This window comes from Armigeres subalbatus, chromosome 2, assembly GCF_024139115.2.
Source record: "Armigeres subalbatus isolate Guangzhou_Male chromosome 2, GZ_Asu_2, whole genome shotgun sequence".
Lineage (NCBI taxonomy): Eukaryota > Metazoa > Arthropoda > Insecta > Diptera > Culicidae > Armigeres > Armigeres subalbatus.
In genome coordinates, this window is record NC_085140.1 from 147,057,531 (window position 1) to 147,080,491 (window position 22,961).

General features: G+C 40.7%; 1 protein-coding gene across 1 annotated transcript; it reads right to left on the reverse strand.

Annotated features, from left to right (window-relative positions):
• Nucleotides 1-6,290: 6,290 nt before the first annotated feature.
• Nucleotides 6,291-22,231, reverse strand: LOC134210977 (ribosome biogenesis protein BOP1 homolog). Its single transcript, XM_062687444.1, has 6 exons — nucleotides 21,974-22,231; nucleotides 21,107-21,907; nucleotides 7,541-8,216; nucleotides 6,974-7,461; nucleotides 6,618-6,913; nucleotides 6,291-6,553 (listed from the first exon to the last, which is right to left on the reverse strand). Exons 1-6 carry the CDS (start codon nucleotides 22,118-22,120, stop codon nucleotides 6,400-6,402), a joined length of 2,562 nt encoding a protein of 853 aa, XP_062543428.1. The 5' UTR covers nucleotides 22,121-22,231; the 3' UTR covers nucleotides 6,291-6,399.
• Between the last annotated feature and the right edge of the window lie 730 nt (nucleotides 22,232-22,961).

The window sequence follows — 22,961 nt, forward strand, 5'->3', positions numbered from 1 at the left end:
ACCAACGAACGGGGGCAACGCATCGAACGATGTCAACCAAAAAGCTGACAGTTTAGAATTAATCAACAAAAGGTTCAGTGATAGGAATCCTACTTTAGTCTTTAATGTGCAGTGTAACTTTACAGATAGAAATAAATTATATTTTTTTATCGATGTTAGAGAAACATCTTATAATTTGCACAGCATATGTTTCGAAATGGACAAATTGATATGAAATTTGCGAAAAAGAATCCACGTGTCTTGGAGGGACTCGAACCCTCAACCTCCTACTCTCTAGATAGGCGTGATAACCCCTACACAACAAGACCACTTAAAGGTCACGTTTGCGGAAAAGCCATCAGAATCCGAGTACCAACCTCCACCGCGGTTAGCTCTCTTTTTTGCAAATTGAATATCTTTCGGATGCTTGATTTGTCCAATCTCTACATGCGCTTTACTATTGTATATCCACAGCCAAGCGAGTGCACATTGTTTATTAAACGAGAGGATCGCACTCCATGCCCCCCCCAGTAACTGTCTGGGCGGGACGGTATAGAATGCGAATTCAATCGCACTCTGCTGTGCCAAAGGCTTGCTTGGCTAAAGCATTTGATGAGTTTGATTGCCTTTAACGTAAGCGGTCGCGTGTACTCAGACGACTAATGACGGTGAAAGACCGACACTTGATTACAATTGTTTATTGTAACTATTTTGAGTCCTTACATTAGTTATTGACAAAATTTAACATATTAATTGGCTTCCAAATACTTGAAATTTCATTTCATACACGTGAGCATTTTTCCATTCTCCGCAAGCAGCCGATTTCGTTGCTGTTCATATATCAATCCCTCCGTTGAACAGAACTGTAACGAAGGTGAACACATTTTCATCAAAAATGTGTTTGAACCGAGTATTCACACTTCGCAATAAGGTTTCTTTTGTAGGTTCCATTCCTTTGTGATCATTGTTAGGTTTTTCCAAAAAGAGCCTGAGCGTGGCAACATATGGGATCACTTCGGAAATGTACGAATCATCAGAGCTTATAATTCGGGTAATTTCCTTGAAAGGTTGTCATTTGGGGAAAACCACCCACCAGCATGAGACAAAATCATGAATTACAGTTAATCAAACATGCATGAGAAAATATTGGCCTGCAGCAGAACAGCCTGTACAGATTCGCGGCTCAGCATCAAAATTCTTTCTACGACTCTACTCCACGACATCACCAGTTGTAAAAAAGAAATGTTGAAATTTTACATGCAATTCCCATTTTTTTTTCCCCCCAATAGACTTAAAACTATCTCTAGTGTTGTAAATATGTAAAAGTGTAAAAGTGTGTCCCTTCGGCGAGGTCCTCGACCATCCAGATGCAATCTCCAGCTCCCACCGTCTTGTCCACAAAGTTCGTCGCACTATAGTGCTGGGCGACTACACAGGGCACTAATTGTTGTTGGACACCGCTTTCCCGCGTCGACACATTCGGTAGCATGCACAAATAGGCCTAGGAGTATCGAAGGAGAATTTAGGCCATATCCTAATCACTAGTATTCTCACTGCTCACCGATCTCAATAGCACTTCCTACTCACTCCATCCGTATACAATGTTCCTTTAACTATTTTTTTGACGACACTCGAAATTACACAATGGTATTAACACGCACTCGAGTTTTAACTTTGTCGCGCTCTACTAGGTGTTGTACGTAGCGATAGTTATTTGGAACTGACCACTGGTTCGATGGTACTTGGAGACATCGTCTGGTAGTTAGCAAGTAAGGTGAAATTCACCACTTGACGATCGGTAGTATGATCGCGATATGAGTGGTATCAATTGGTCGTTTTGTGCCGCGTGCTCATCGGTGCAGGTGAGTTCTTTATGTCTCGACTCTTCGGTTAGTCGACAGCAGGTCTAATTGGTGAGACTGGCTTTCGGCTGTTCTGTTGAGATCGCACGGTAAGGCTTTAGTGGTGCAGGCAGGGTATTGCTTCTTGGACATTGCATGGCATACGATCCAACATCGTTTAGCGACAATCTATTTTCGACGATGGGTTCTGTGGTTCTGTTGATGTAGTATTATGCATACATAGAGAAGTGAACCCCAACACTACTTTAATATTCTGGTGGAATAGCAATCATTCCAAGGCATTCGAACAAAACTCTGTCGCATGCCATCCTTGTGCAGGTGACAAGGTCTCAGCAATTCAATAAGCGACTGGTAATGTTGCATTCATATTCCGTCAAATTCTCACTGTAAAAGTGAACACTTCCCCGCATAGTATAGGTTACCGCAGGTCTTTGGTCATGCATGCGTTCCAACATGTAAAACGAAGAATTCCAACGTGTACGAACGTCCTGCACAAGCTTCCTTTGTGGAAAATCATACTTTTCTTGAATTTCAAGCAATTTATAAAAGGCAAACGGAGAATGGTTGAAATGAGTTACAAAGTTCCGCGATTTCGTAATTGAATCTTTGATGACCTTTTGGCATTTCAAACCCTCGAGCACGACCAACTAAAGAGTGTGAATGAAACATCTAACGTTTGGTAATTCAGCGTCATTCAATCCCTTCAGCATATTGGCCGCATTGTCACGTAAAATCAGATGAACACGACCTTTGTCGATTTTCCAGTCACCCAGCATTTTCATAATTATAAGCCCGATTCTTTCCCTAGTGTGAGATCCTGAGAATTCACTTGAATTCAGTATGGCGTGCTACATATTGGCAACTAATCACAGCTTTGTTGTTCGGAAACGACCAAATATCTGTCGTGAACGAGATGTAACCAATTTACATTTGTAAATCGTCACTAATTGCTTTCTTGCACTTTTCGTACATCTCCGGTAATACTACGGATGAAGTGTTTCCACCTAGGAACCTTAAAGGGCAAAAAGTCAGGTATCTGGCACCCCAATCCTACCCACTACGTTTGACAATAGACCAGTGCATGATGACGTAGGTTGACAGTTCACAGAGCTTGTTTACATGGACTTAGTCTCTGGAGCAGCTTCCGGAAAAACTGTTTTGCGATTAATTAAGAATAATGATGTCTGCTGTGGTTGGTTTATGGTAGGAATCAAAGGATATCACTAGAATATTCGGATCAAAATGATTTTGAATGAAAATTACGGATTTTTATTTCCAGATGATCGATTTTAATTCTAACACCCTGTAAACAAGCTCTGTAAACTGTCAAATAATTTAGGTTAAGTCAAGATCTTGCATTGGTCTATAGCCAACATCTTTGAGTTTCTCATTGTTCTATTGAAATTGGGTTTCCCACTGACAATTCTATTTTGTAAACAAACCATTATTCCGAACTGATTTTTTCCAAATGGACGTAAATATTTTTCACCATTTTTCGAGAACTTGTGCGAAAGTATCTGTAAGAGCTAGCGAGGGGCTGCTCACTAGTGCTTGCATAATACAAACAGGATTTTTATTTTGTTTTTAAATTAAATATGTTTGATTTAAACATAGTTATCTGTTTGCAAACAAACATGAATATTTTTGATTCAAATGGATGAAATTTGTATCCGTGTTGGCACGGCGGCGAACTCTATTCGATCGGAGCGTCTTGCGGAGTCCCAAGTACGTACGATTTCCAGCCACTATGTGTCTCCAAATTTCTCTGCTGGTATCATTTTCGGCAGTCACCAGTGAGCCCAAGTACACAAATTCTTCTACCACCTCGATTTCGTCACCACCGATGCCAACTCGCGGTGGGTGGCTCACATTGTCTTCTCTTGAACCTCTTCCTATCATGTACTTTGTCTTCGACGTGTCAATGACTAGTCCGATCCGCTTGGCTTCCCACTTCAGTCTGATGTAGGCTTCCTCCATCTTCTCAAAGTTACGTGCCATAATATCTATGTCGTCGGCAAAGCCAAATAGCTGGACGGACTTATTGAAAATTGTACCACTCGTGTTAATCCCTGCTCTTCGTATTACCCCTTCCAAAGCGATGTTGAATAGCAGACACGAAAGACCATCACCTTGCCGTAACACTCTGCGGGGTTCGAAGGGACTCGAGAATGCCCCTGAAACTCGAACTACGCACATCACCCGATCCATCGTCGCTTTGATCAACCGTGTCAGTTTATCCGGAAATCCGTGTTCGTGCATTAGCTGCCATAGCTGGTCCCGATCGATTGAATCATATGCGGCTTTGAAGTCGATGAATAGATGATGTGTGGGCACGTTGTATTCGCGGCATTTCTGCAGTACTTGGCGAATGGCGAACACCTGGTCCGTGGTGGAGCGTTCGCCCATAAAACCCGCATGGTACTGCCCCACGAACTCCCTTGCAATTGGTGCTAGTCGACGGCATAAAATTTGGGAGAGTACCTTGTAGGCGGCATTCAGCAATATGATTGCGCGGTAGTTGCTACAATCCTTTGTTTTTCAGCCGGCCAATCTTCTCCTGGATTTCCTGGAGATCCGAAGCCGGAAGAATTAAGTCCTGTGCGCGTTCTCCCAGGTCCATCACCATACCGCCATCTTCGTCTGCCACATCGCTATTCATGTGTTCTTCGTAGTGCTGCCGCCACCTTTGGATCACCTCACGCTCGTTTGTAAGAAGGTTCCCATTTATATCCTTACACATGTCAGGCTGTGGCACGTGGCCCTTACGTGAACGGTTTAACTTCTCATAGAACTTTCGTGTGTTATTAGCGCGGTACAGTTGCTCCGTCTCTTCACGGTCTCGATCTTCCTGCTGGCGCTTTTTCCTCCGGAAAATCGAGTTTTGTCTGTTCCGCGCCCGTTTATATCGTGCCTCGTTCGCCCTCGTGCGGTGTTGCAGCAATCTCGCCCATGCTGCATTCTTCTCCTCAACTAACTGACAAGCTGGAGTATGAGAACCCTTGAGCGATCACCATCCTTAATGCCGCCTACAAATGATATCCCAGATCATCTTCCGTCGTCTGTCACCAATAGTGAATGAGTTTGTAGGAAACTATTATGATGGCTTCTTTGACGGTCGCTCGACAACGGACCAGATCTTTACTGTAACGTTTACGGCAAATCCTCCAAAAATGCCGTGAATACCAGGTCCCAACGTTTGGTGTTCGATTTGTTTATCGATTTCCATTTGTTTATCGATTTCAAGGCGGCATACGACACTACGACAGTATAGACCGCGTAGAGCTATGGAAAATTATGGAAGAGAACAGCTTCCCTGGGAAGCTTACCAGACTGATCGAAGCAACGAATCGAATCGCACCGGGGACTAAGACAAGATAATGGTCTTTCATGCCTGTTGTTCAACATTGCGCTAGAAGGTGTCATGCGGAGAGCCGGGTGTAACAGCCGGGATACGATTTCCAACGGATTTAGTCAACATATTTGTTTCGCGGATGGCATGGACATTGTCGGCCGAACATTTGCGAAGGTGGCAGAGCTGTGTACACCCGCCTGAAACGTGGAGCAACAAAAGTTGGACTGGTGGTGAATGCGTCAAAGACAAAGTACATGCTAGTGGGTGGAACCGAGCGCGACAGGGCCCGGCTGGGAAGCAGTGTTACGATAGACGGGGATACCTTCGAGTTGGTCAATGAATTCGTCTACTGGATCCTTGCTAAGGGCTGATAATAATGTTAGTCGTGAAATACGAAGGCACATAATCTGTGGAAGTCGGGCTTATTACGGGTTCCAGAAAAAAACTGCGGTCAAAAATGATTCAAACCCGCACCAAATGTGTCATGTACAAAACGCTTATAAGACCGATAGCCATCTGCGGACATAAAACTTGGACCATGTTCGTAGAGGACTTGCAAGGACTTGGAGTATTCGAGATACAGGTGCTTAGGACCATCTTTTGCGGTGGATTTCGTGGCCATGCGGTTAGCGACGTCAATCGTCTAGACGCATGGGCTATGGAGCGTGGGTTCGATTCCCGCCCGGTAAGCAGGAAACTTTTCGTGATCGAAACATTCTCCATCGGTCCGCTGGGTTTATTATGAGTGCTGCCCGTTGTCTAGGTGTTAAGTGTTCAATCTGTACGACCTCTGGTCGAAGACGCTGTTCCAATCATTTTTTAAAAGACGGTGTGTGGCTGCGTAGAATAAATCACAAGCTAGCCCAGCTCCACGACGAACCCAGTATACCGAAGGTAGCTAAAGCCGGAAGGGTACGATGAACAGGGCATGTCACAAGAAAACTACCGTGTTTGAGAAGCTCGAGGATTCTTATCCTTAGCAGAAATTAAAAATCCAGCTGTCAAAAAGGTACGCAGCATTAGCGTATATATAGTTATCTTTCTTATATCAAAGCTTTCTCTTCATTTCATATTTGTAATCACAGATCGGTCATCGATTTCTTTCAGTAGATTGACTTTATTACAAAGTAAAAGGATTTGCATTGGAACAAAAAAAAGATAAAGCGTACTGCACTCTTTTGCAGTACATACTGAAATGATTCTTACCTAAGTGTACAACCTCACGGTGTTATCGGCACCGGACGAAAATAGCCACGGCTGCGTTGGATGAAACACAACATCAAATGCTCCGAAATCATTTACCCTCTCGTGATGTTCCAATCTTCTCAGGGGAACAATCAAAGGATTCTGAAGCAGATCACTGTATCGAAAAGAATGAACATTCAAAAACAGATACTCATATATTAATTGTAATGGCAGCTTACTTATACACCATTCCATGCGACACAATCACACTACGGTCGTCACTGGCCGAAGCAAATAGGGGATAGCGCAAATGGAACGCGACATTTCTGATTGCGGAATGGTGCAGCTTCAGCTGCTGGTAGGGTCGCGTCGACAGATCCAAATCAAACCACATCATCTTCTTCTCGTAGGTGGCCACCAGCAAGTTATCACCTTTGGGATGTATTGCCATACTTGAAATCCACTTGCAGCTAGGGAAAAGCTTTTTCAACAGTTCTTGTTTAACCAAGTCGTACACGCGGACATGCCGTTGAGTCTGGAATTGAAATCATGAAAGATTATAAATAAGTCAGACTAGAACAAACACAATACTTACTGCAACGAACAGACACGGCTTCACAGGATGGAACAGCACGCATTGAATTAACCCTTTGCTCTTGGAGAACGGAAATTGTGATCTGCGTTTTGATAGCTGATGGATCAGCACCGAACGATTGGCTGCTTCAGGCATCACGGTAGCAAAGTAATCCCCACGTCCGTGCCAAGCGACTTGTTTGATTTCTTTGAAGTGATTAATCACAATCCGCACGCCGGACCTTCTCTCCTCATCCGTGAAATCGACCCACTGTACAGCGGTGGTGATTCGATCGTTGTCTACCGTTTCTGATTTGGGTGCTTCCGCGAGAAGGTCGTCTGTCTTCTTGACAATCAAGTTATCCCCAACTTGGGGATTGATAAGTAGAACACGCTTCCCGCTGGCCACAGCTATGAGCGAAATTTTGCTGTTTGGACACCAGGCCACAGAGCGAACCACATCGCCGGTTGGAATGGTTCGGATACAACGAGCCGACGACACTTCCCAAACTAGTAGTTAAGAGTAAATAAATAAATAAATAAGTTAATATAATTGAATGGAAAGGATGGAACTTTTATCAATACTAACTTTTAACAGTCTGATCGTCCGATCCAGTGACCAAGTATTCTCCTTTTGGTTCGATGCTAATGGACCGGATCATGTCAGTGTGTCCCTTGTAGATTAGATTTTGCAACGTTGGGAAGGGCTGCAGATCCTTCGGCGAAGGTAGTTTCGGTATCAGATATTCTGGTCCAACTGTAACTCTGGTGCGTTTACCACGAGGGCACAGGTAGAGATCCAAACAGCGCATAAATCGTTCCCGGATGTATTTATCGTAATATGGCACCTCCCGGAGAGAGTTAAACTTCTGAGGTACATAATGCAGTTTTCTCTTCCATGGTTCTTCCTCGTGGCTGTTCCACTCGGCCAGTTCCCTATCGTTGAAAAGATATTCAGGTGGCGGGTTGTACGACTCGGCGTGACCCGGGAGTGGTCGCTTCGGAGCAACTACATGGTCATGAATCCTGCGCATTTCCTCCTTCCCATGATCAGTTTCCCACATCATGTAGAACTTGGGACCCTTCTTTTCCGCGGCTAGTTTTTCCGCTTCGGCACGTGTTTTGATCCATCCCATTTTTAGAGCATGCACAAGACGGCCAATCTTTTGCTTCTCTGATTTACTGGGCAAGAATGATCGCTTATGATCCGGAATGTTCCGGATGGGCATTTTTTCTACCTCCGAAGTGAACCACTCGATCCATGGCTGTAATGAGTTTAATGAAATCAGTTTTCAGTATTTATCGAGGCAAAGTTCGGGGAAAAATATAGATTAGGGCTTCCATTACGGGAAACGATTTCCCGGGAAATAAAATTTCCCAGGATTCCTGATTCCCGGGAAAAATACATGTTCCGGGAAATTAATAAACTAAATTATTTTGTCATTTTTAATCTATTCAAGACAAAATCGATACAGAGCTACGAATTCTTACTAGATCGCAGATATTTGAACAGGGACAGTAAGGAATTTTATAGATATGCCCTATTATTGTCAGAGGGTTTTTTTAGACCTTCTTTATTGATTCAATTCTAGAACAGAGTCATATTCCGAATACTCATTTTTATGTTCATATTTGCCGGAACTAACTCATTTGAATATTTCAGAAGCTTTTCCATATCATGATACATTAGTATTTAATTCTGGGCACATTAGAGTGTAAAAGTTAATAGGTCTTTCATTTGAGGTCATTACAATTGTCCAACAACGAAAACTCGGCGAACCTATGCGTTTAATGCGGGTTTAAGAGCTATTCAGAATTCGATACACAATTTGGCTGAAAGAATAATTCAATTGATAGTCAAGATCAATATAGTATAACCATCAAGCACTTGTCTAAAAGATTTTCTTTAACGTCTTGAAATGGAACAATTTATTTATTGATATATGCTTATTTATCTGGTTGAAGCTTCAAGACCGACAATTTGCATGAATGCTTGTAATATAAATCAAACAGTACTTCTCTCAGACTTGAGCCGTCTTTTCCCCTACATCAAGGCAGAATACGGCCATTATGGAAAAGTAGCGCATAGAAGAACTCATCAAACTCATCTTACTTTGCAGGCAGAGCAGTTACTAATACTTCGACAACCGATGTTATGAAATGATGGACGTCTGAAGAAGGAGTTAACACTTTTCAAACTTAACGGAAAACTTTCTCAGAGTGTTTAACATCTCTTTGATCATATGATGGCAATAAGGTAATTATTTTACAACAACATTCTCCGGTGATAAACCTTGGGCAAATTTGATCAACGACCCGTTGGTAATCCCGACTGTAGAAGAAATCATGATCGAATAACACGTGAACCCATCTCCGTTGGATCAAAGGGACGCCACGGTCCTCTGTCTGAGTCCGGAGATGAGGCCTTCCAAAATCAACTTCTAGGCAAGTACTACCCGCATAATAAAAAACAACATGTTATATGGTCAGAATCATTATTACGATGTAAGATATAGCTTCACAGTTTACGTTGCGGTTATCGAATACTTTTCGATCGATTCAACCATAACTGCTCGACAACATCACTAAATGTCAACATATAACATGTTGTCTTTAAAATGCTCTTTATTTCCTGCATTATATGTCAACATTTTATCATACTGTTGAGCGAAAATTTTGCACGCGAAAACAGACGATTTGTTATGGTGACATAACTTAACAACCCATTCAACATATTGTTATTTGTCAAATAACCGTACCACAAACTGTTAAAACTTTATATGAGATTGTTCATTTACAGTTGTCAACAGTAAAGGATACTGTTGTCGACCGCACGGGAAAATATCCATGTACAGTTTGTAATTATACGGGTATTTCTCTGTGATCGATTTGCTCTCTGAATCGTTTTCAGATTATACCCGTAACTCAAATAACGAGCCTGCTAAACACCTTTCGAAATACGATGTCAAAAATGTCCAAAGACTGCCGCTATTCGGAATCTGAGACCCAATCATTCCGCGACCAACCCCACGAGCAGTGACCTGGTCTTCCTTCGCGAATGACGCTTAACGGAATTTTGGCGTCTAATTCTCAGGACATCAGTAGACTGTGTGCTGAAAAATTCACCAGTATTTCCAGCAATGAAAGACTATAACAAAGACCAAATACGAAATGCTATGAGGTCCGTTCCTATCTCCGGCCAAGCTATGAGCAGGGTTGTTATCAATTTCGGAATAGTTCGCGAAACTGTATTGAAACTGAAAACATCCTACAACCCTGGACCAGATGGAATTCCTTCCGTATTTCTGAAAACGCACATCGATGGCATTGTCACGTCACACCGTTATTCCATGTTTTCCAACTTTCGATTAGGGTGGGTGTACCAATTGTCGCCATACATAAGAACAACTATTTTTTGAAAAATAAGTATAAGGCATATGGGTGGACTTTATATATCAACTTCTTCTTCTGCTAATTGGCATTACATCCCCACACTGGGACAGAGCCGCCTCGCTGCTTAGTGTTCATTAAGCACTTCCACAGTTATTAACTGCGAGGTTTCCAAGCCAGGTTACCATTTTTGCATTCGTATATCATGAGGCCAACACGATGATACTTTTATGCCCAGGGAACCTTTTATGTCTAGACCGGCACCGGGAATCGAACCCAGCCACCCTCAGCATGGTCCTGCTTTGTAGCCGCGCGTCTTACCGCACGGCTAAGGAGGGCCCCCTTTATATATCAAGCGAAATGTTTTACTTCCTGCTCCTTAGAACAGCTGTGAAAACCACAATAAAATTAGTTAAAATCATCAAAATTGATTAATCCATAATAGGAACGCATGCACCTTAATTTTGGTTCCTTATTTGGCAAATCCCATTGTTTTCTTATGGGACTGGCCAAATAGGGACCACTAGTGCGACAACTGGTGCAAAGGATGTCAAAAATTAGGCAAAATCATTTTTTACAATTATGCTTTGCTTGTTTTGGAGGAGATCAAAGGTTTTATCGTATCATATGAATATGCTTTATCGATATGAACTTGGTTTGCGGTGATTTGATTGGCCATTTGGCATATAAAGCACTAGTGCGACAACTGGTGCTATAGCCACAACTGGTACATCTAGCCTACGTCAGGAATTTTTCCGTCTTGTTGGAAGACAGCGCACATGTTTCCTGTTCATAAGAAAGGTAACAGACGTGACGTGGCAAAGGTTGCCAATTACCGTGGTATCAGATCATTGTCTGTTGTTGCCAAGTTGTTCGAGCTAGTCATCATGGAACCTCTACTCGCCCATTGTAAACCATACATTAGTGACGACCAAAATGTATACATCCCCATATGGATGAATCGATACAAGTAAATACGAGTAAATACTCGATACTTTTGATTCGATACCAAGTACCGTGAAGTACCCTAATTTCGCGCACTTAAGATCTGACAAAGTTCAAACGTTCATTAAAAAACATGTAGTGGCCATTTGGAAACATTTGCTACTGCATCACGTAGTAGAAGGATTCTAGGTTCTCAAAAAAATGTTACTTGCAAATTTTGCTGCTATTAAAAAAAAAATTGGGGTATGAATCTAAGACCGTTGTATGCTCCTTATTTCGCGCAAGAAAATGGGATAGTTCCTAATTTCGCGCAAAAGTGTTCCTAATTTCGCTCATGTTTGGAATTGAATATCGTTATTAGTTTGATGAAATATAATCAATTAACCAATAGAAGCATGCATCCATTGTTCAAAATATGCAGATAACGTTATCAGACAGCCGTCAGTGACCCATTCTTTAGACGAAATGGTATGTACCTATATTTCGACCCTGGAGCTTTGCTTAGATTTTACTTCATGAATTTTGGTTGACACAAGTCATAATTCCTAAAATATCGTTTTCTCCTGAAATATAAACTATATTTTAACGGAGGCGAGCCAGCCTGGGGCTGCAAGTCTCCTTAATAAAGCTAATAAAAAAAAAACTATATTTTAAGAAAAAAGGCATTGTATGAGCAATGTTTAGCTGGTGTATTAAAAAAGTTTGAATTTTCGAGACGTCATGAAGGAAAGTCTTAAATTTCGCTATCTCTTACATAGGACATCTTCAAATATGTGTTGTATACAAGACAACTTCAATATTATATACATTATCGAAAAAGCTGCTGTAGTTTTATCTTACACGAAAAATAATTGGCACATCAAGGCTACCTGAAAAATCACGTAGATCAATGAAAATGAACTTTTCGCATGATTCATCTGTTGAAGGTAGCATTCAATAAGGCTTCTATAAAAAGTAAATGCGAGGACTGTAATTGTTACTTAGGTCACCCTTTGCCTCTTACGTGAAAATCACGTAGACGCATGAAGTTCATTTTGACAGCAATAAAGTTTGCCTTCATTCGGTGTTTGTGGTTTTGCTGCTTTCAAAAGACATTTTTTGAAACATTTGGCAATTTTAATTTTAAACAAATAACTTAAGATTTGCAAAATACCTACTAGGAATTTTGGCAAAATGATCCCTTATGATGCGAAGAGCGAAGTGAAGCGTAAGTGAAGTTTTTGGTACTTGCATAACAAACCAAATAAGTCATCCGATTTTCCGATTTGTTTCCAGATTTTCTACATCAATTTGTTAGGTCGATCGGCAAAACTGATTGCACAGACCACTACCCGAAAAGGCAAAACGATGGCTGAAGATCATCTGGCGTTCTATAGTAAAAAAGATAGCAATAAAAATGTTAAAGCCTCATATGCAGAAGATCATGTATACACCAAACAACTCTTAAATGTGGATGCCTATGTATTATTTGGAATTTTGCATAATATACGTAATCATGATAGTTGTTATCATTGTTTCTGCATTATTTATTTACCTACATTTGCGGTTACTAAAATATGTATATGTTTGAGGTTTAGAATATGCAAGTGGCAATAATAAATTTCCACCTAATTCATGTACAAAATGATTTAAATTCACTAAAATATAATCCAACTTTTATAAAACATGTATGGTGAAAGCTATCAGAAAAGTCACGTAGCATTGATGTGAAACTCCGGTGAAATCCCACGAGTTCATGAGTTCATTTGTCACCTATGGATCACGTAGCTGCTACGTGAAAAGTGGGATGGAAAAAAGCTACGTATGTTTTCACGTAACATTGACGTTTAAATTATTTTGAGTGTAAGTTTAGCATCATTTTACACATCGCACATTTTAGCATCATTTTACACATCGGATTTGATAGCTATTGCAGGCACTGATCTATAAGATTTTTCAAGTCAACATTAGTCGATGTCGGTGGTTATCCGCCTGAAAATTAGATAAAAAGCGTATGGGAATGAACTCTTCAGGTTCTATTCAGTGTAAAACTGTCCTGTGCATTATATAGCTTTTGTTTCATTAGAATGTTGCAAATGAAACTACGCGACAACAATAAACGAAATTAGGCACCATAATTACTCTCATATACCTAATTTCGCGCACAAAGCAAAAGTCTAAATAAACACAAAATAAATAAAATTCCACACTTTTCAATAGTAATGACGAATAAACATATCCAACAGAGCATTATGGATACAAATATTTCCAAAAGGTATCCAGTTTTGTACAGTAAAATCATTTGTTTACTTGGGTCATGTTCTTCGTCGCTGTGCTAAGCACAAGCAAATATGGCGGTCGATGGGAGGACTAAATTGAAATAATTTTATTTGGTGTACTGAACCAAGTTAGCTTTTCAATTTTTTCAACAACTATGATATTTTGTAATCCTCCAGATTTTTACATTTTGACTGGCACCTAAAAATAAAAAGAAAATAAATGATTTTATAATGCGCGAAGTTGAGGCGCGCGCGAAATTAGGGCACATCACGGTACTTTTGGAATTGATACTTTGATGTCCGATACCAAGTAAGTATCGAATTAAGGTACAGCAACAGTTCGCTAACTGGGCGCTTTTTAACTGGGCGTTCGCTAACTGGGCCAAAGCCCAGTTAAAAAGCAGTTATCCGTCAAAAACCAAAAACAAATACTAGGCTGCGAGGGGAGTCTAAATGGTATATTGTTGTCGTTCCATGTAAAGCATTGATCATAATAATGCATAGCAAATCTTCTTGTCAGCCCAGTTAAAAAGGCATTCGTTAACTGGGCTGATATTTTAGCCCAGTTAGCGAATGGATGATGTGGTTGAATCAATTGAGTACCCTATTCAAAATCTATTAAACCTAATCTTATATATAAAAATGAAATCGTATCCGCATAACTCGAAAACGGCTGGATGGATTTTTTTCATTTCTTCAGCAGAAACATTCGTTATAGTTTCCGACGGGTTTATATGATATTTCCTAATGCGAAAATTACGAGTAAAGTTGAGCAAATCGTGAAAAACTTAAAAAAAACTATTCGAATGGGAATTTCGCATAGGCAGTTATCAACGCGCATTTTCGCCTATTATGCAGGACAACGTCTGCCGGATCGACTAGTAAGATAAATATGTAGAAACATTATTTTTTGCGTAATAATCTAATACTAAATTCATTTATTTAATTTATTATCAGACTAAGGCCGGAGTGGCCTGTGCTGCACATAAAAGTCTTCTCCATTCAGCTCGGTCCATGGCTGCACTTCACCAACCACGCAGTCTGCGGGGGGTCCGCAAATCGTCCTCCACCTGATCGATCCACCTTGCCCGCTATGCACCTCGCCTTCTTTTTCCCGTCGGATCGTTGTCGAGAACCATTTTCACCGGATTACTGTCCGACATTCTGGCTACGTGCCCGGCCCACCGCAGTCTTCCGATTTTCGCGGTGTGAACGATGGATGGTTCTACCAGCAGCTCATGCAACTCGTGGTTCATTCGCCTCCTCCACGTACCGTCCGCCATCTGCACTCCACCATAGATGGTACGCAACACTTTCCTTTTAAAAACTCCCAGTGCGCGTTGGTCCTCCACGAGCATCGTCCAGGTCTCGTGTCCGTAGAGAACTACCGGTTTTGTAGCGTTTTGTAGATAGTCAGTTTGGTACGGCGGCGAACTCTATTCGATCGGAGCGTCTTACGGAGTCCAAAGTAGGTACGATTTCCAGCCACTATGCGCCTCCGAATTTCTCTGCTGGTATCGTTATCGGCGGTCAGCAGTGAGCCCAAGTACACGAATTCTTCTATCGATCGGAACCAGCTATGGCAGCTAATGCACGAACACGGTTTTCCGGAAAAACTGACACGGTTGATCAAGGCGACGATGGATCGGGTGATGTGCGTAGTTCGAGTTTCATGGGCATTCTCGAGTCCCTTCGAAACCCGCAGAGGGTTACGGCAAGGTGATGGTCTTTCGTGTCTGCTATTCAACATCGCTTTGGAGGGAGTAATACGTAGGGCAGGGATTGACATGAGTGGTACGATTTTCACGAAGTCCGTCCAGTTATTTGGTTTCGCCGACGACATAGATATTATGGCACGTAACTTTGAGAAGATGGAGGAAGCTACATCAGACTGACACGTTGAAGACGAAGTACATGATAGGAAGAGGTTCAAGAGAAGACAATGTGAGCCACCCACCGCGAGTTTGCATCGGTGGTGACGAAATCGAGGTGGTAGAAGAATTTGTGTACTTGGGCTCACTGGTGACTGCCGAAAATGACACCAGCAGAGAAATTCGGAGACGCATAGTGGCTGGAAATCGCACGTACTTTGGACTCCGCAAGACGCTCCGATCGAATAGAGTTCGCCGCCGTACCAAACTGACTATCTACAAAACGCTAATTAGACCGGTAGTCCTCTACGGACACGAGACCTGGACGATGCTCGTGGAGGACCAACGCGCACTTGGAGTTTTCGAAAGGAAAGTGCTGCGTACCATCTATGGTGGGGTGCAGATGGCGGACGGTACGTGGAGGAGGCGAATGAACCACGAATTGCATCAGCTGTTGGGAGAACCATCCATCGTTCACACTGCGAAAATCGGACGACTGCGATGGGCCGGGCACGTAGCCAGAATGTCGGACAGTAATCCGGTGAAAATGGTTCTCGACAACGATCCGACGGGAAAAAGAAGGCGAGGTGCATAGCGGGCAAGGTGGATCGATCAGGTGGAGGACGATTTGCGGACCCCCCGCAGACTGCGTGGTTGGTGAAGTGCAGCCATGGACCGAGCTGAATGGAGAAGACTTTTATGTGCAGCACAGGCCACTCCGGCCTTAGTCTGATAATAAATAAAATAAATAAATTTAGTATTAGATTATTACGCAAAAAATAATGTTTCTACATATTTATCTTACTAGTCGATCCGGCAGACGTTGTCCTGCATAGTAGGCGAAAATGCGCGTTGATAACTGCCTATGCGAAATTCCCATTCGAATAGTTTTTTTAAGTTTTACACGATTTGCTCAACTTTACTCGTAATTTTCGCATTAGGAAATATCATATAAACCCGTCGGAAACTATAACGAATGTTTCTGCTGAAGAAATGAAAAAAATCCATCCAGCCGTTTTCGAGTTATGCGGATACGAACACAGACCATTTCATTTTTATACATAAGATTAGGTTTAATAGATTTTGAATAGGGTACTCAATTGATTCAACTACATCATCCATTCGCTAACTGGGCTAAAACATCAGTCCAGTTAACGAGCGCCGCTTTTTAACTGGGCTGACGGGAGGATTTCCGAAGCATTGTTATGATCAATGCTTTGCATGGAACGCAGGGCTGATAGCAAGTCAATTTTTAGTGACTTGGTCACTATTTTGAGCCTAGTCACTAAAAAGTCACTATTTGCATCCAAAAGTCACTAAAGTCACTATTTTTCAGAAAATGGTCACTAAAGTCACTATTTTCGCACCACCCTTTGTAAAAAAAAGTTCAAAATAAAATTCATTTGTACCTACCATTATCATCAACCAAATCAAATGTAAATCTGTTAGCAAAATATATAAAGTTGGAAAAATTGCTCCAAGGCCGTCTTATGAAAGGCAGAGTGGGTTCGAACCATGGACTTCGGGTTCGAGAGACACAGAGAGACCACACAGTGAAGCTTGGGCATACGTTTAGGGAACGCCGTATATAAAGCGTAGGATTGTTACGACTACGGGGATTTCGCGGTTTTTGCTATTCTCGCGGATTTGATGCGGATTTACATAACGGTTGAGACTTCGCGCGGATTTAGTTTTGGGTAGAAATTTAATAAATAAGGAGCGTAAAATTTTGTTTTCGATAGCAAAATGTTGTTGTCCACATTTGAAGTCTATGCTTACTCAATTTTTTTGGATATTTCTAAGCCATTATTGAATGCATTATACTCTTGAGCACTCGTTTAACAAGCATTATAAGGGTAAGAACTTCACTTGTTGTCATTTTTATCGTTTCTGAATATTCATTTTTTTTTTGTCACGTCAATTTTGACATAATTCCGAGATATTTCTTGGTTTCTGATTGATTAACCCCTCTACGACGAACCACACAGCATGGTATTGTCGGCGTAGCACCACATTAGAATTCGGACATCGGGACTTCCGAACCGAACTTTCTTCCGAAGTTTTATTTGCGCTTCTTAGGCGAATCCAGCGCACTACTTCCTAAGTTGGGTAAGTTGCCTGTATCTAGAGAAAAATCTACCTTCGTTATAAAAAGCTTCCTAACTTTGTTTCTCTTAGAGGAACTATCACTGTAGTTTCTGTAGCGATGACCGCATAAATCTTTATGTAAAATTCCGTAAAAATTCCGCCTTGAATTTTCGGAAGGTTTTTCTTAGGAATTCACCAAACAATATCTGAAGGAATTCTCAAAAAGATTTCTACCGGAATTCATGAAAAAATCCGCTTGTATTTGAAAGAGATTTTTTTTTTCAAGGATTCGCAGAGAAGTTTTTATAGTAATTGACGTGCAGTTTCAGCGGAAATTCCTGAAAGAGACAGCAGGAATGTCTACAAAATATTCTGCCTTGAATTTATGGTATGAAAGAATTTTCGGAAGTTTTTGTGCTGACATTCGCCATCGGATTTCTGTTGGAATTTCCATTTGAACTCCTGGAGAAAGATTTCACAAGGATTTAAGCATTTTCTGCACAATTTCTGAAAAAAAATCCTAGAAATTTTCACTACGTTTCCCACAGAAAATCAACTTCCGTTGAAATTAAAAAAAAATAGAGTTTTCCAAAGCAATTTCTGCATCAAATTCAAGATTTTGGATCACATTTTACGAAACTTGAAACTTAGGAAACTTAGGTTCGGTAAAATTCTTGTTATATATGAGTTAATGTTTTTAATGAAACCGAGATCAGGGTCTCGAAAAAACAAATGGCAAATGGACTCTATATGTATTTTAATTTCTTTCAATTAAAAATGTTATTTCGTATCGTATTTTAAAAACGTCATCATAATTTTGGATACTTTAAGTTTTTTTTAACATTTTCATTAGATTCATAAGCTTTGTGATTCCAAATAATTGTCTGTCTTGTAATTTATTAGAACATTTTATTTTTTTTGCCGAAAAACCGTGTTAATTTTTCAACGTGCAGAAAACCAATATTCACACGTCTAACTACATAAAAATTAGCGAAAGCCCAATCCAAAACATCGTTCTGGCACTTTTTCATACTGTCTTACAGCTGAATCATCTATATATGGTGAATCTTCTGGGAATATGTTTTGACGAGACAATATTTTTTGATCGATAGTAAAAGGAGCGCAAACTTTGTTATACTTCATTCTGCCTTTTCATACACAAACTGCAGTTTCACGAAAAACTCATGTTAAACTTTATTACCACAATGCTGTAGAACTTGTTTCAAAATCGTTGTTCAAATTATAAGCATGGTTTAGTGTAACAACTTGTAACTCGTTACCTGCTCCCGTGTGTTACGGAATAAGGTTTACCATGGTCATATCGCTAGCCTCTGGATGTCCCAACGTATACCTTCCTCAATATCCAACTCTGTGATATTTATGATGGTGTCGCCAAGTCGGTTGTCCCTAAGATCCATCCTCTCCCTAGTTACGATGAAGATGCACACGGCTAGCAGTAGTAATCCTCATGATTTTGTAATGTTTGTCTTCTCTTGATTTCTGATAGCATTCTAATAAGGATTTGAAAAACATGATATCCCTAGTTTCCGATCTACTACGAGTTACTCAGTAACAATACGAATGCAACTCAGCTCACTACCTGGTTAGTACTTCATATAAAAGTCACTATTTGGTCACTTTTTCTGCTTCTGAAAGTCACTATTTGGTCACTTTTTTCGTCATCGTTGGTCACTAAGTCACTATTTTGAACGGCATTTATCGCTACCAGCCCTGAGTAAGTTAGTTCTTAATACCTAATATTAGGGCTAAAATTTTTATGATCAATTTAATACAAAACAATGGGCAGAAACTTAATGAATAATGAAACAGGATTCGCCGTCTTACACAACTTGTTATGAGTAAACAAGTTAAGACCAAGTGTCCCAATACTAAGTGATTTTTTAAAAATGCATTTCATTAAAGATTAATTCTTCGGCTTCTTATAAAAAAGTTTTTTTTTTGTAAAAAAATATATTGGCTGAAACTTTCGAGCCCAGGTTCCGATTAACCCTATTTTCAATGGGAAACAATCGGACAGGATTCCCCGCCGAACACAACTTGTTGCGAGCAAATCGGTTGATGAAAACTGATTGAAAAGTTGGCCTGACTTTCCACGCCTTTTTTGCCTAAAAATATATTTTGACCATAGTTTCTGATCCCGTCTACCCAGTTCTCAATAGAAAGCAATGTGACAGGATTCTGCGTCAACTGCATTTTGTTGCGAGCAAATCGGTTAAGAGTAAGTGCCTGAAAAATGGGCTAGACTTTTCCACTCGTTGTTGTCTGAAAAAAGTATTTTGACCATAACTTCTGAGCCCATAGTCCGATCCGGCCAATTTTCAATAGGAAACAATGGGACAGGATTCTGCGTCGAATGCAACTCGGTTAAGGGTAAGTGTCTGAAAAGTGGACTAGACTTTTTGCGCACATACACACACACAGACATCACCTCGATTCGTCTAGCTGAGTCGATCGGTATATAACACTATGGGTCTCCGAGCCTCCTATAAAAAGTTTGTTTTTGGAGCGAACATATAGCCTTTATGTATACTTTGTATACGAGAAAGGCAAAAATGACGCATTCATACACCAAAACAACTTTAAAAAATCCAATCTCTTTGATTTATGGTATGTGTAGATTATTTCCGCATAAGGTTAACCGCATTTAACAAAGATATAGTTAGGTATGAAAATCGACTATTAATTTAGGATTTATTTCAGAATTTTCCAGAGAAAAACTTTTAGATCATGTCAATATTCGTTTAAAAAATTAAAAATAGACTGGCTAATCGATTTACTACATTATGAAAAGTAAACATATAAGTAGAAATAATGAACATTTTTATAGCTATAGAATTAAGTATAGAAAGAGTTTTCTATGAAAATTTCAAATGTACTGAGAAATTTGATCTCATTTTTGCGTTTCTCGTACAATGAAGTTGTGCCGGAAGGCTATCATTTCACTCCGAAAACGAACTTTTTATAGAAACCTCTGAGACCTATATTGTTATACATCAATCGACTCAGCTCGACGAACTAAGCACATGTCTGTCGTGTCACATGTGTGTGCACAAGAGATAAAAAAAAAACATTGGACAACTTTTCGTATAGTAATTCTTAGCCGATTTTCTCGCAACAAGTTTTATTCGACAGGAAACAAACCCTTGTTGATCACTATTGAATTTGATAACGATCGGTCATTGCGTTTAAATGTTATAAATAAAATGGTACACCGCACCACATAAACCCCATATAAGGTTTGTGCCTCAATGCGAGTAATCGCTGGAACGTCGCTCATCAGCGAAGCGCTTTTCAGCTTGGTGCTGCAGCGACGCATTGAATTTGCCCGCGTCGCTGGAGCACTTACTGGAAAGGGTAGCCAGCGACCAGCGACGTTTCAGTTGAGCGACGTAGTTGAGACAAGTTCATACATGTTCTTGATTCCATCTGCATCGACAATATTAGGCAATCTTCTGCGCGGTATTTGGAATCGTCTTCTGAAGGTACGTCCACTATTACTTACTTTGCCACTGATTGAAATATGCTGGTATAGTATCTAATATAGAAACACAATCTTCTTCCTTCCATCCGTACTAAACATACCTCATAATCATTGTACTGCTCATCAGGATTTTTCCCCGACATAATTCTCTTGATCAATCCAATGTCCTCATCCGTCAAAACCACATTCTGCCCAGTCTGTGGATCCTTAACCGTACGCCAAAAGTTGGGATCCTCCATTTTCTTGAGAAAGTCGTCAATAGCATCCGTTTTCGGTGGTTTAATCAGTCGATTGCCATCCCAATCGTAGCCAATGTGTTTATACTCGTCGTACCAATGCATGGGGATGTTTCCCACCGTATTCCTAATGTCCTCCTCGTCGGAAGTGTCTCCAGCGGCATATTCATCTTGATTCTTGCCGCCACTGAAACGCGACTTTGCTTGCGAAGGAAAAACTCCAACGCCCCTGATTTTAGAAGGAGCACTTCCCAACGCCGAATCAATTTCGCCCAACCTTTCATCCTCCTTCTGAGCTGCTTCCAAAAGTTCTTTAGTTTCTTCGTCTACATCAGATTCCTCATTTGTTGGCTTGGCATTTCTTTTTGCTCTACCGACAGCAACATCCTGGATTGCTTTTGGTTGTGCCGGCTCCTCTAAATCTTCCTCAAATTCTAGCTCATCGTCTTCGTCACTTTCCTCCTCTTCCGGTTCGGGTGAACTGTCGCTGTTTACATCGTCCGCAGAATCATCTCCTTCGCTCTCCTCTTTATCCGATTCGTCTTCAAAGTCCGAATCCGCACTTTCAAATTGCTGCACTTCATCATTATCAGAATCATTGCCTTCGCCCTCGGAATCCGAGCTATCCTCGTCGCCACTGTTATCAATATTAGCTAGAAGATTTTCCTAAATCAACCAAAAGGTTCATGTTTTAAAAAGCAGTTTAACCGGAAAATAATATCAAAGTTTTACCTCATCGGATTCATAATAATCGCTAGCACTTTCGTCGGAATTGTCTACCTCTTTGGATACCTGTTTACCATTGCTTTTGCTAACTTTTTCAGCTTCCTCCGCCGAAGGTATCTTCCGTTTGGTAGCTTTGTGCTTGTTTGCTACCATTTTCCACAAGAAATTAACAATTTTTCCCTAATTTTTTAAAACCAGCCAAAATGCACGTGTACGAGACCAGGAACAGAAAACAGAACCGCGTTTTATTTACGAAATAAACGAAGCATATACAAAACGTCAACGATAAAACGTCAGGCGTCATAATAAAACCCCGTTACTGAAAAATAAGCGTTAGCGTTTGCACACAGAAAACTAAAACTACCCAAAAGTTCGGTGTTTTTACGAAAAACAAAAACTGCAAATAAAAGATATTTTAGTTATTGCTTTTCTCACCGAAGAATAGACTACCGTGCAAATCTTTCGAAGTACCAAAACAAATGCTCACACGTCCAATTGTATTGAAATTAGCAAAAGCACAATCCAAAACATCATTATTGCACCTTATCTCACACCCCAAACAGCTCTTTCTTGCAGTGGAGACGTCATCCATATATGGAGAAACTGGTGGGAACATATTTTAGTGGGACAATATTTTTTGCGTGGGAGTCGAACACGGCGCAAAATTTGCAATACCAGATAAAGATTGTCGCTTCGGTTCCCTTTGTTCTGCTGTCCGAAACATATGATACCTAACTGTCAAATCGTATGTATTTTTCCTTCATTGACATTTAGATCTCCTATCCTCGCAAGCAAAAGATGTTCCGGACAGCGGATGACCAGCGACAATCTTTATCTACACGGAAGAAAAAAAAGTTTTTAAAACTGAGATCTATTTTTGAGTTACTTTTTTCTCTTCTCTTTCATCTACTCTTTCTTCTGTTGTCAAAAACAAAAGAGCCGAACAATCCAACGACGCCAGTTCAATACGGGAAGCCAATTTTGGGTTTTATTA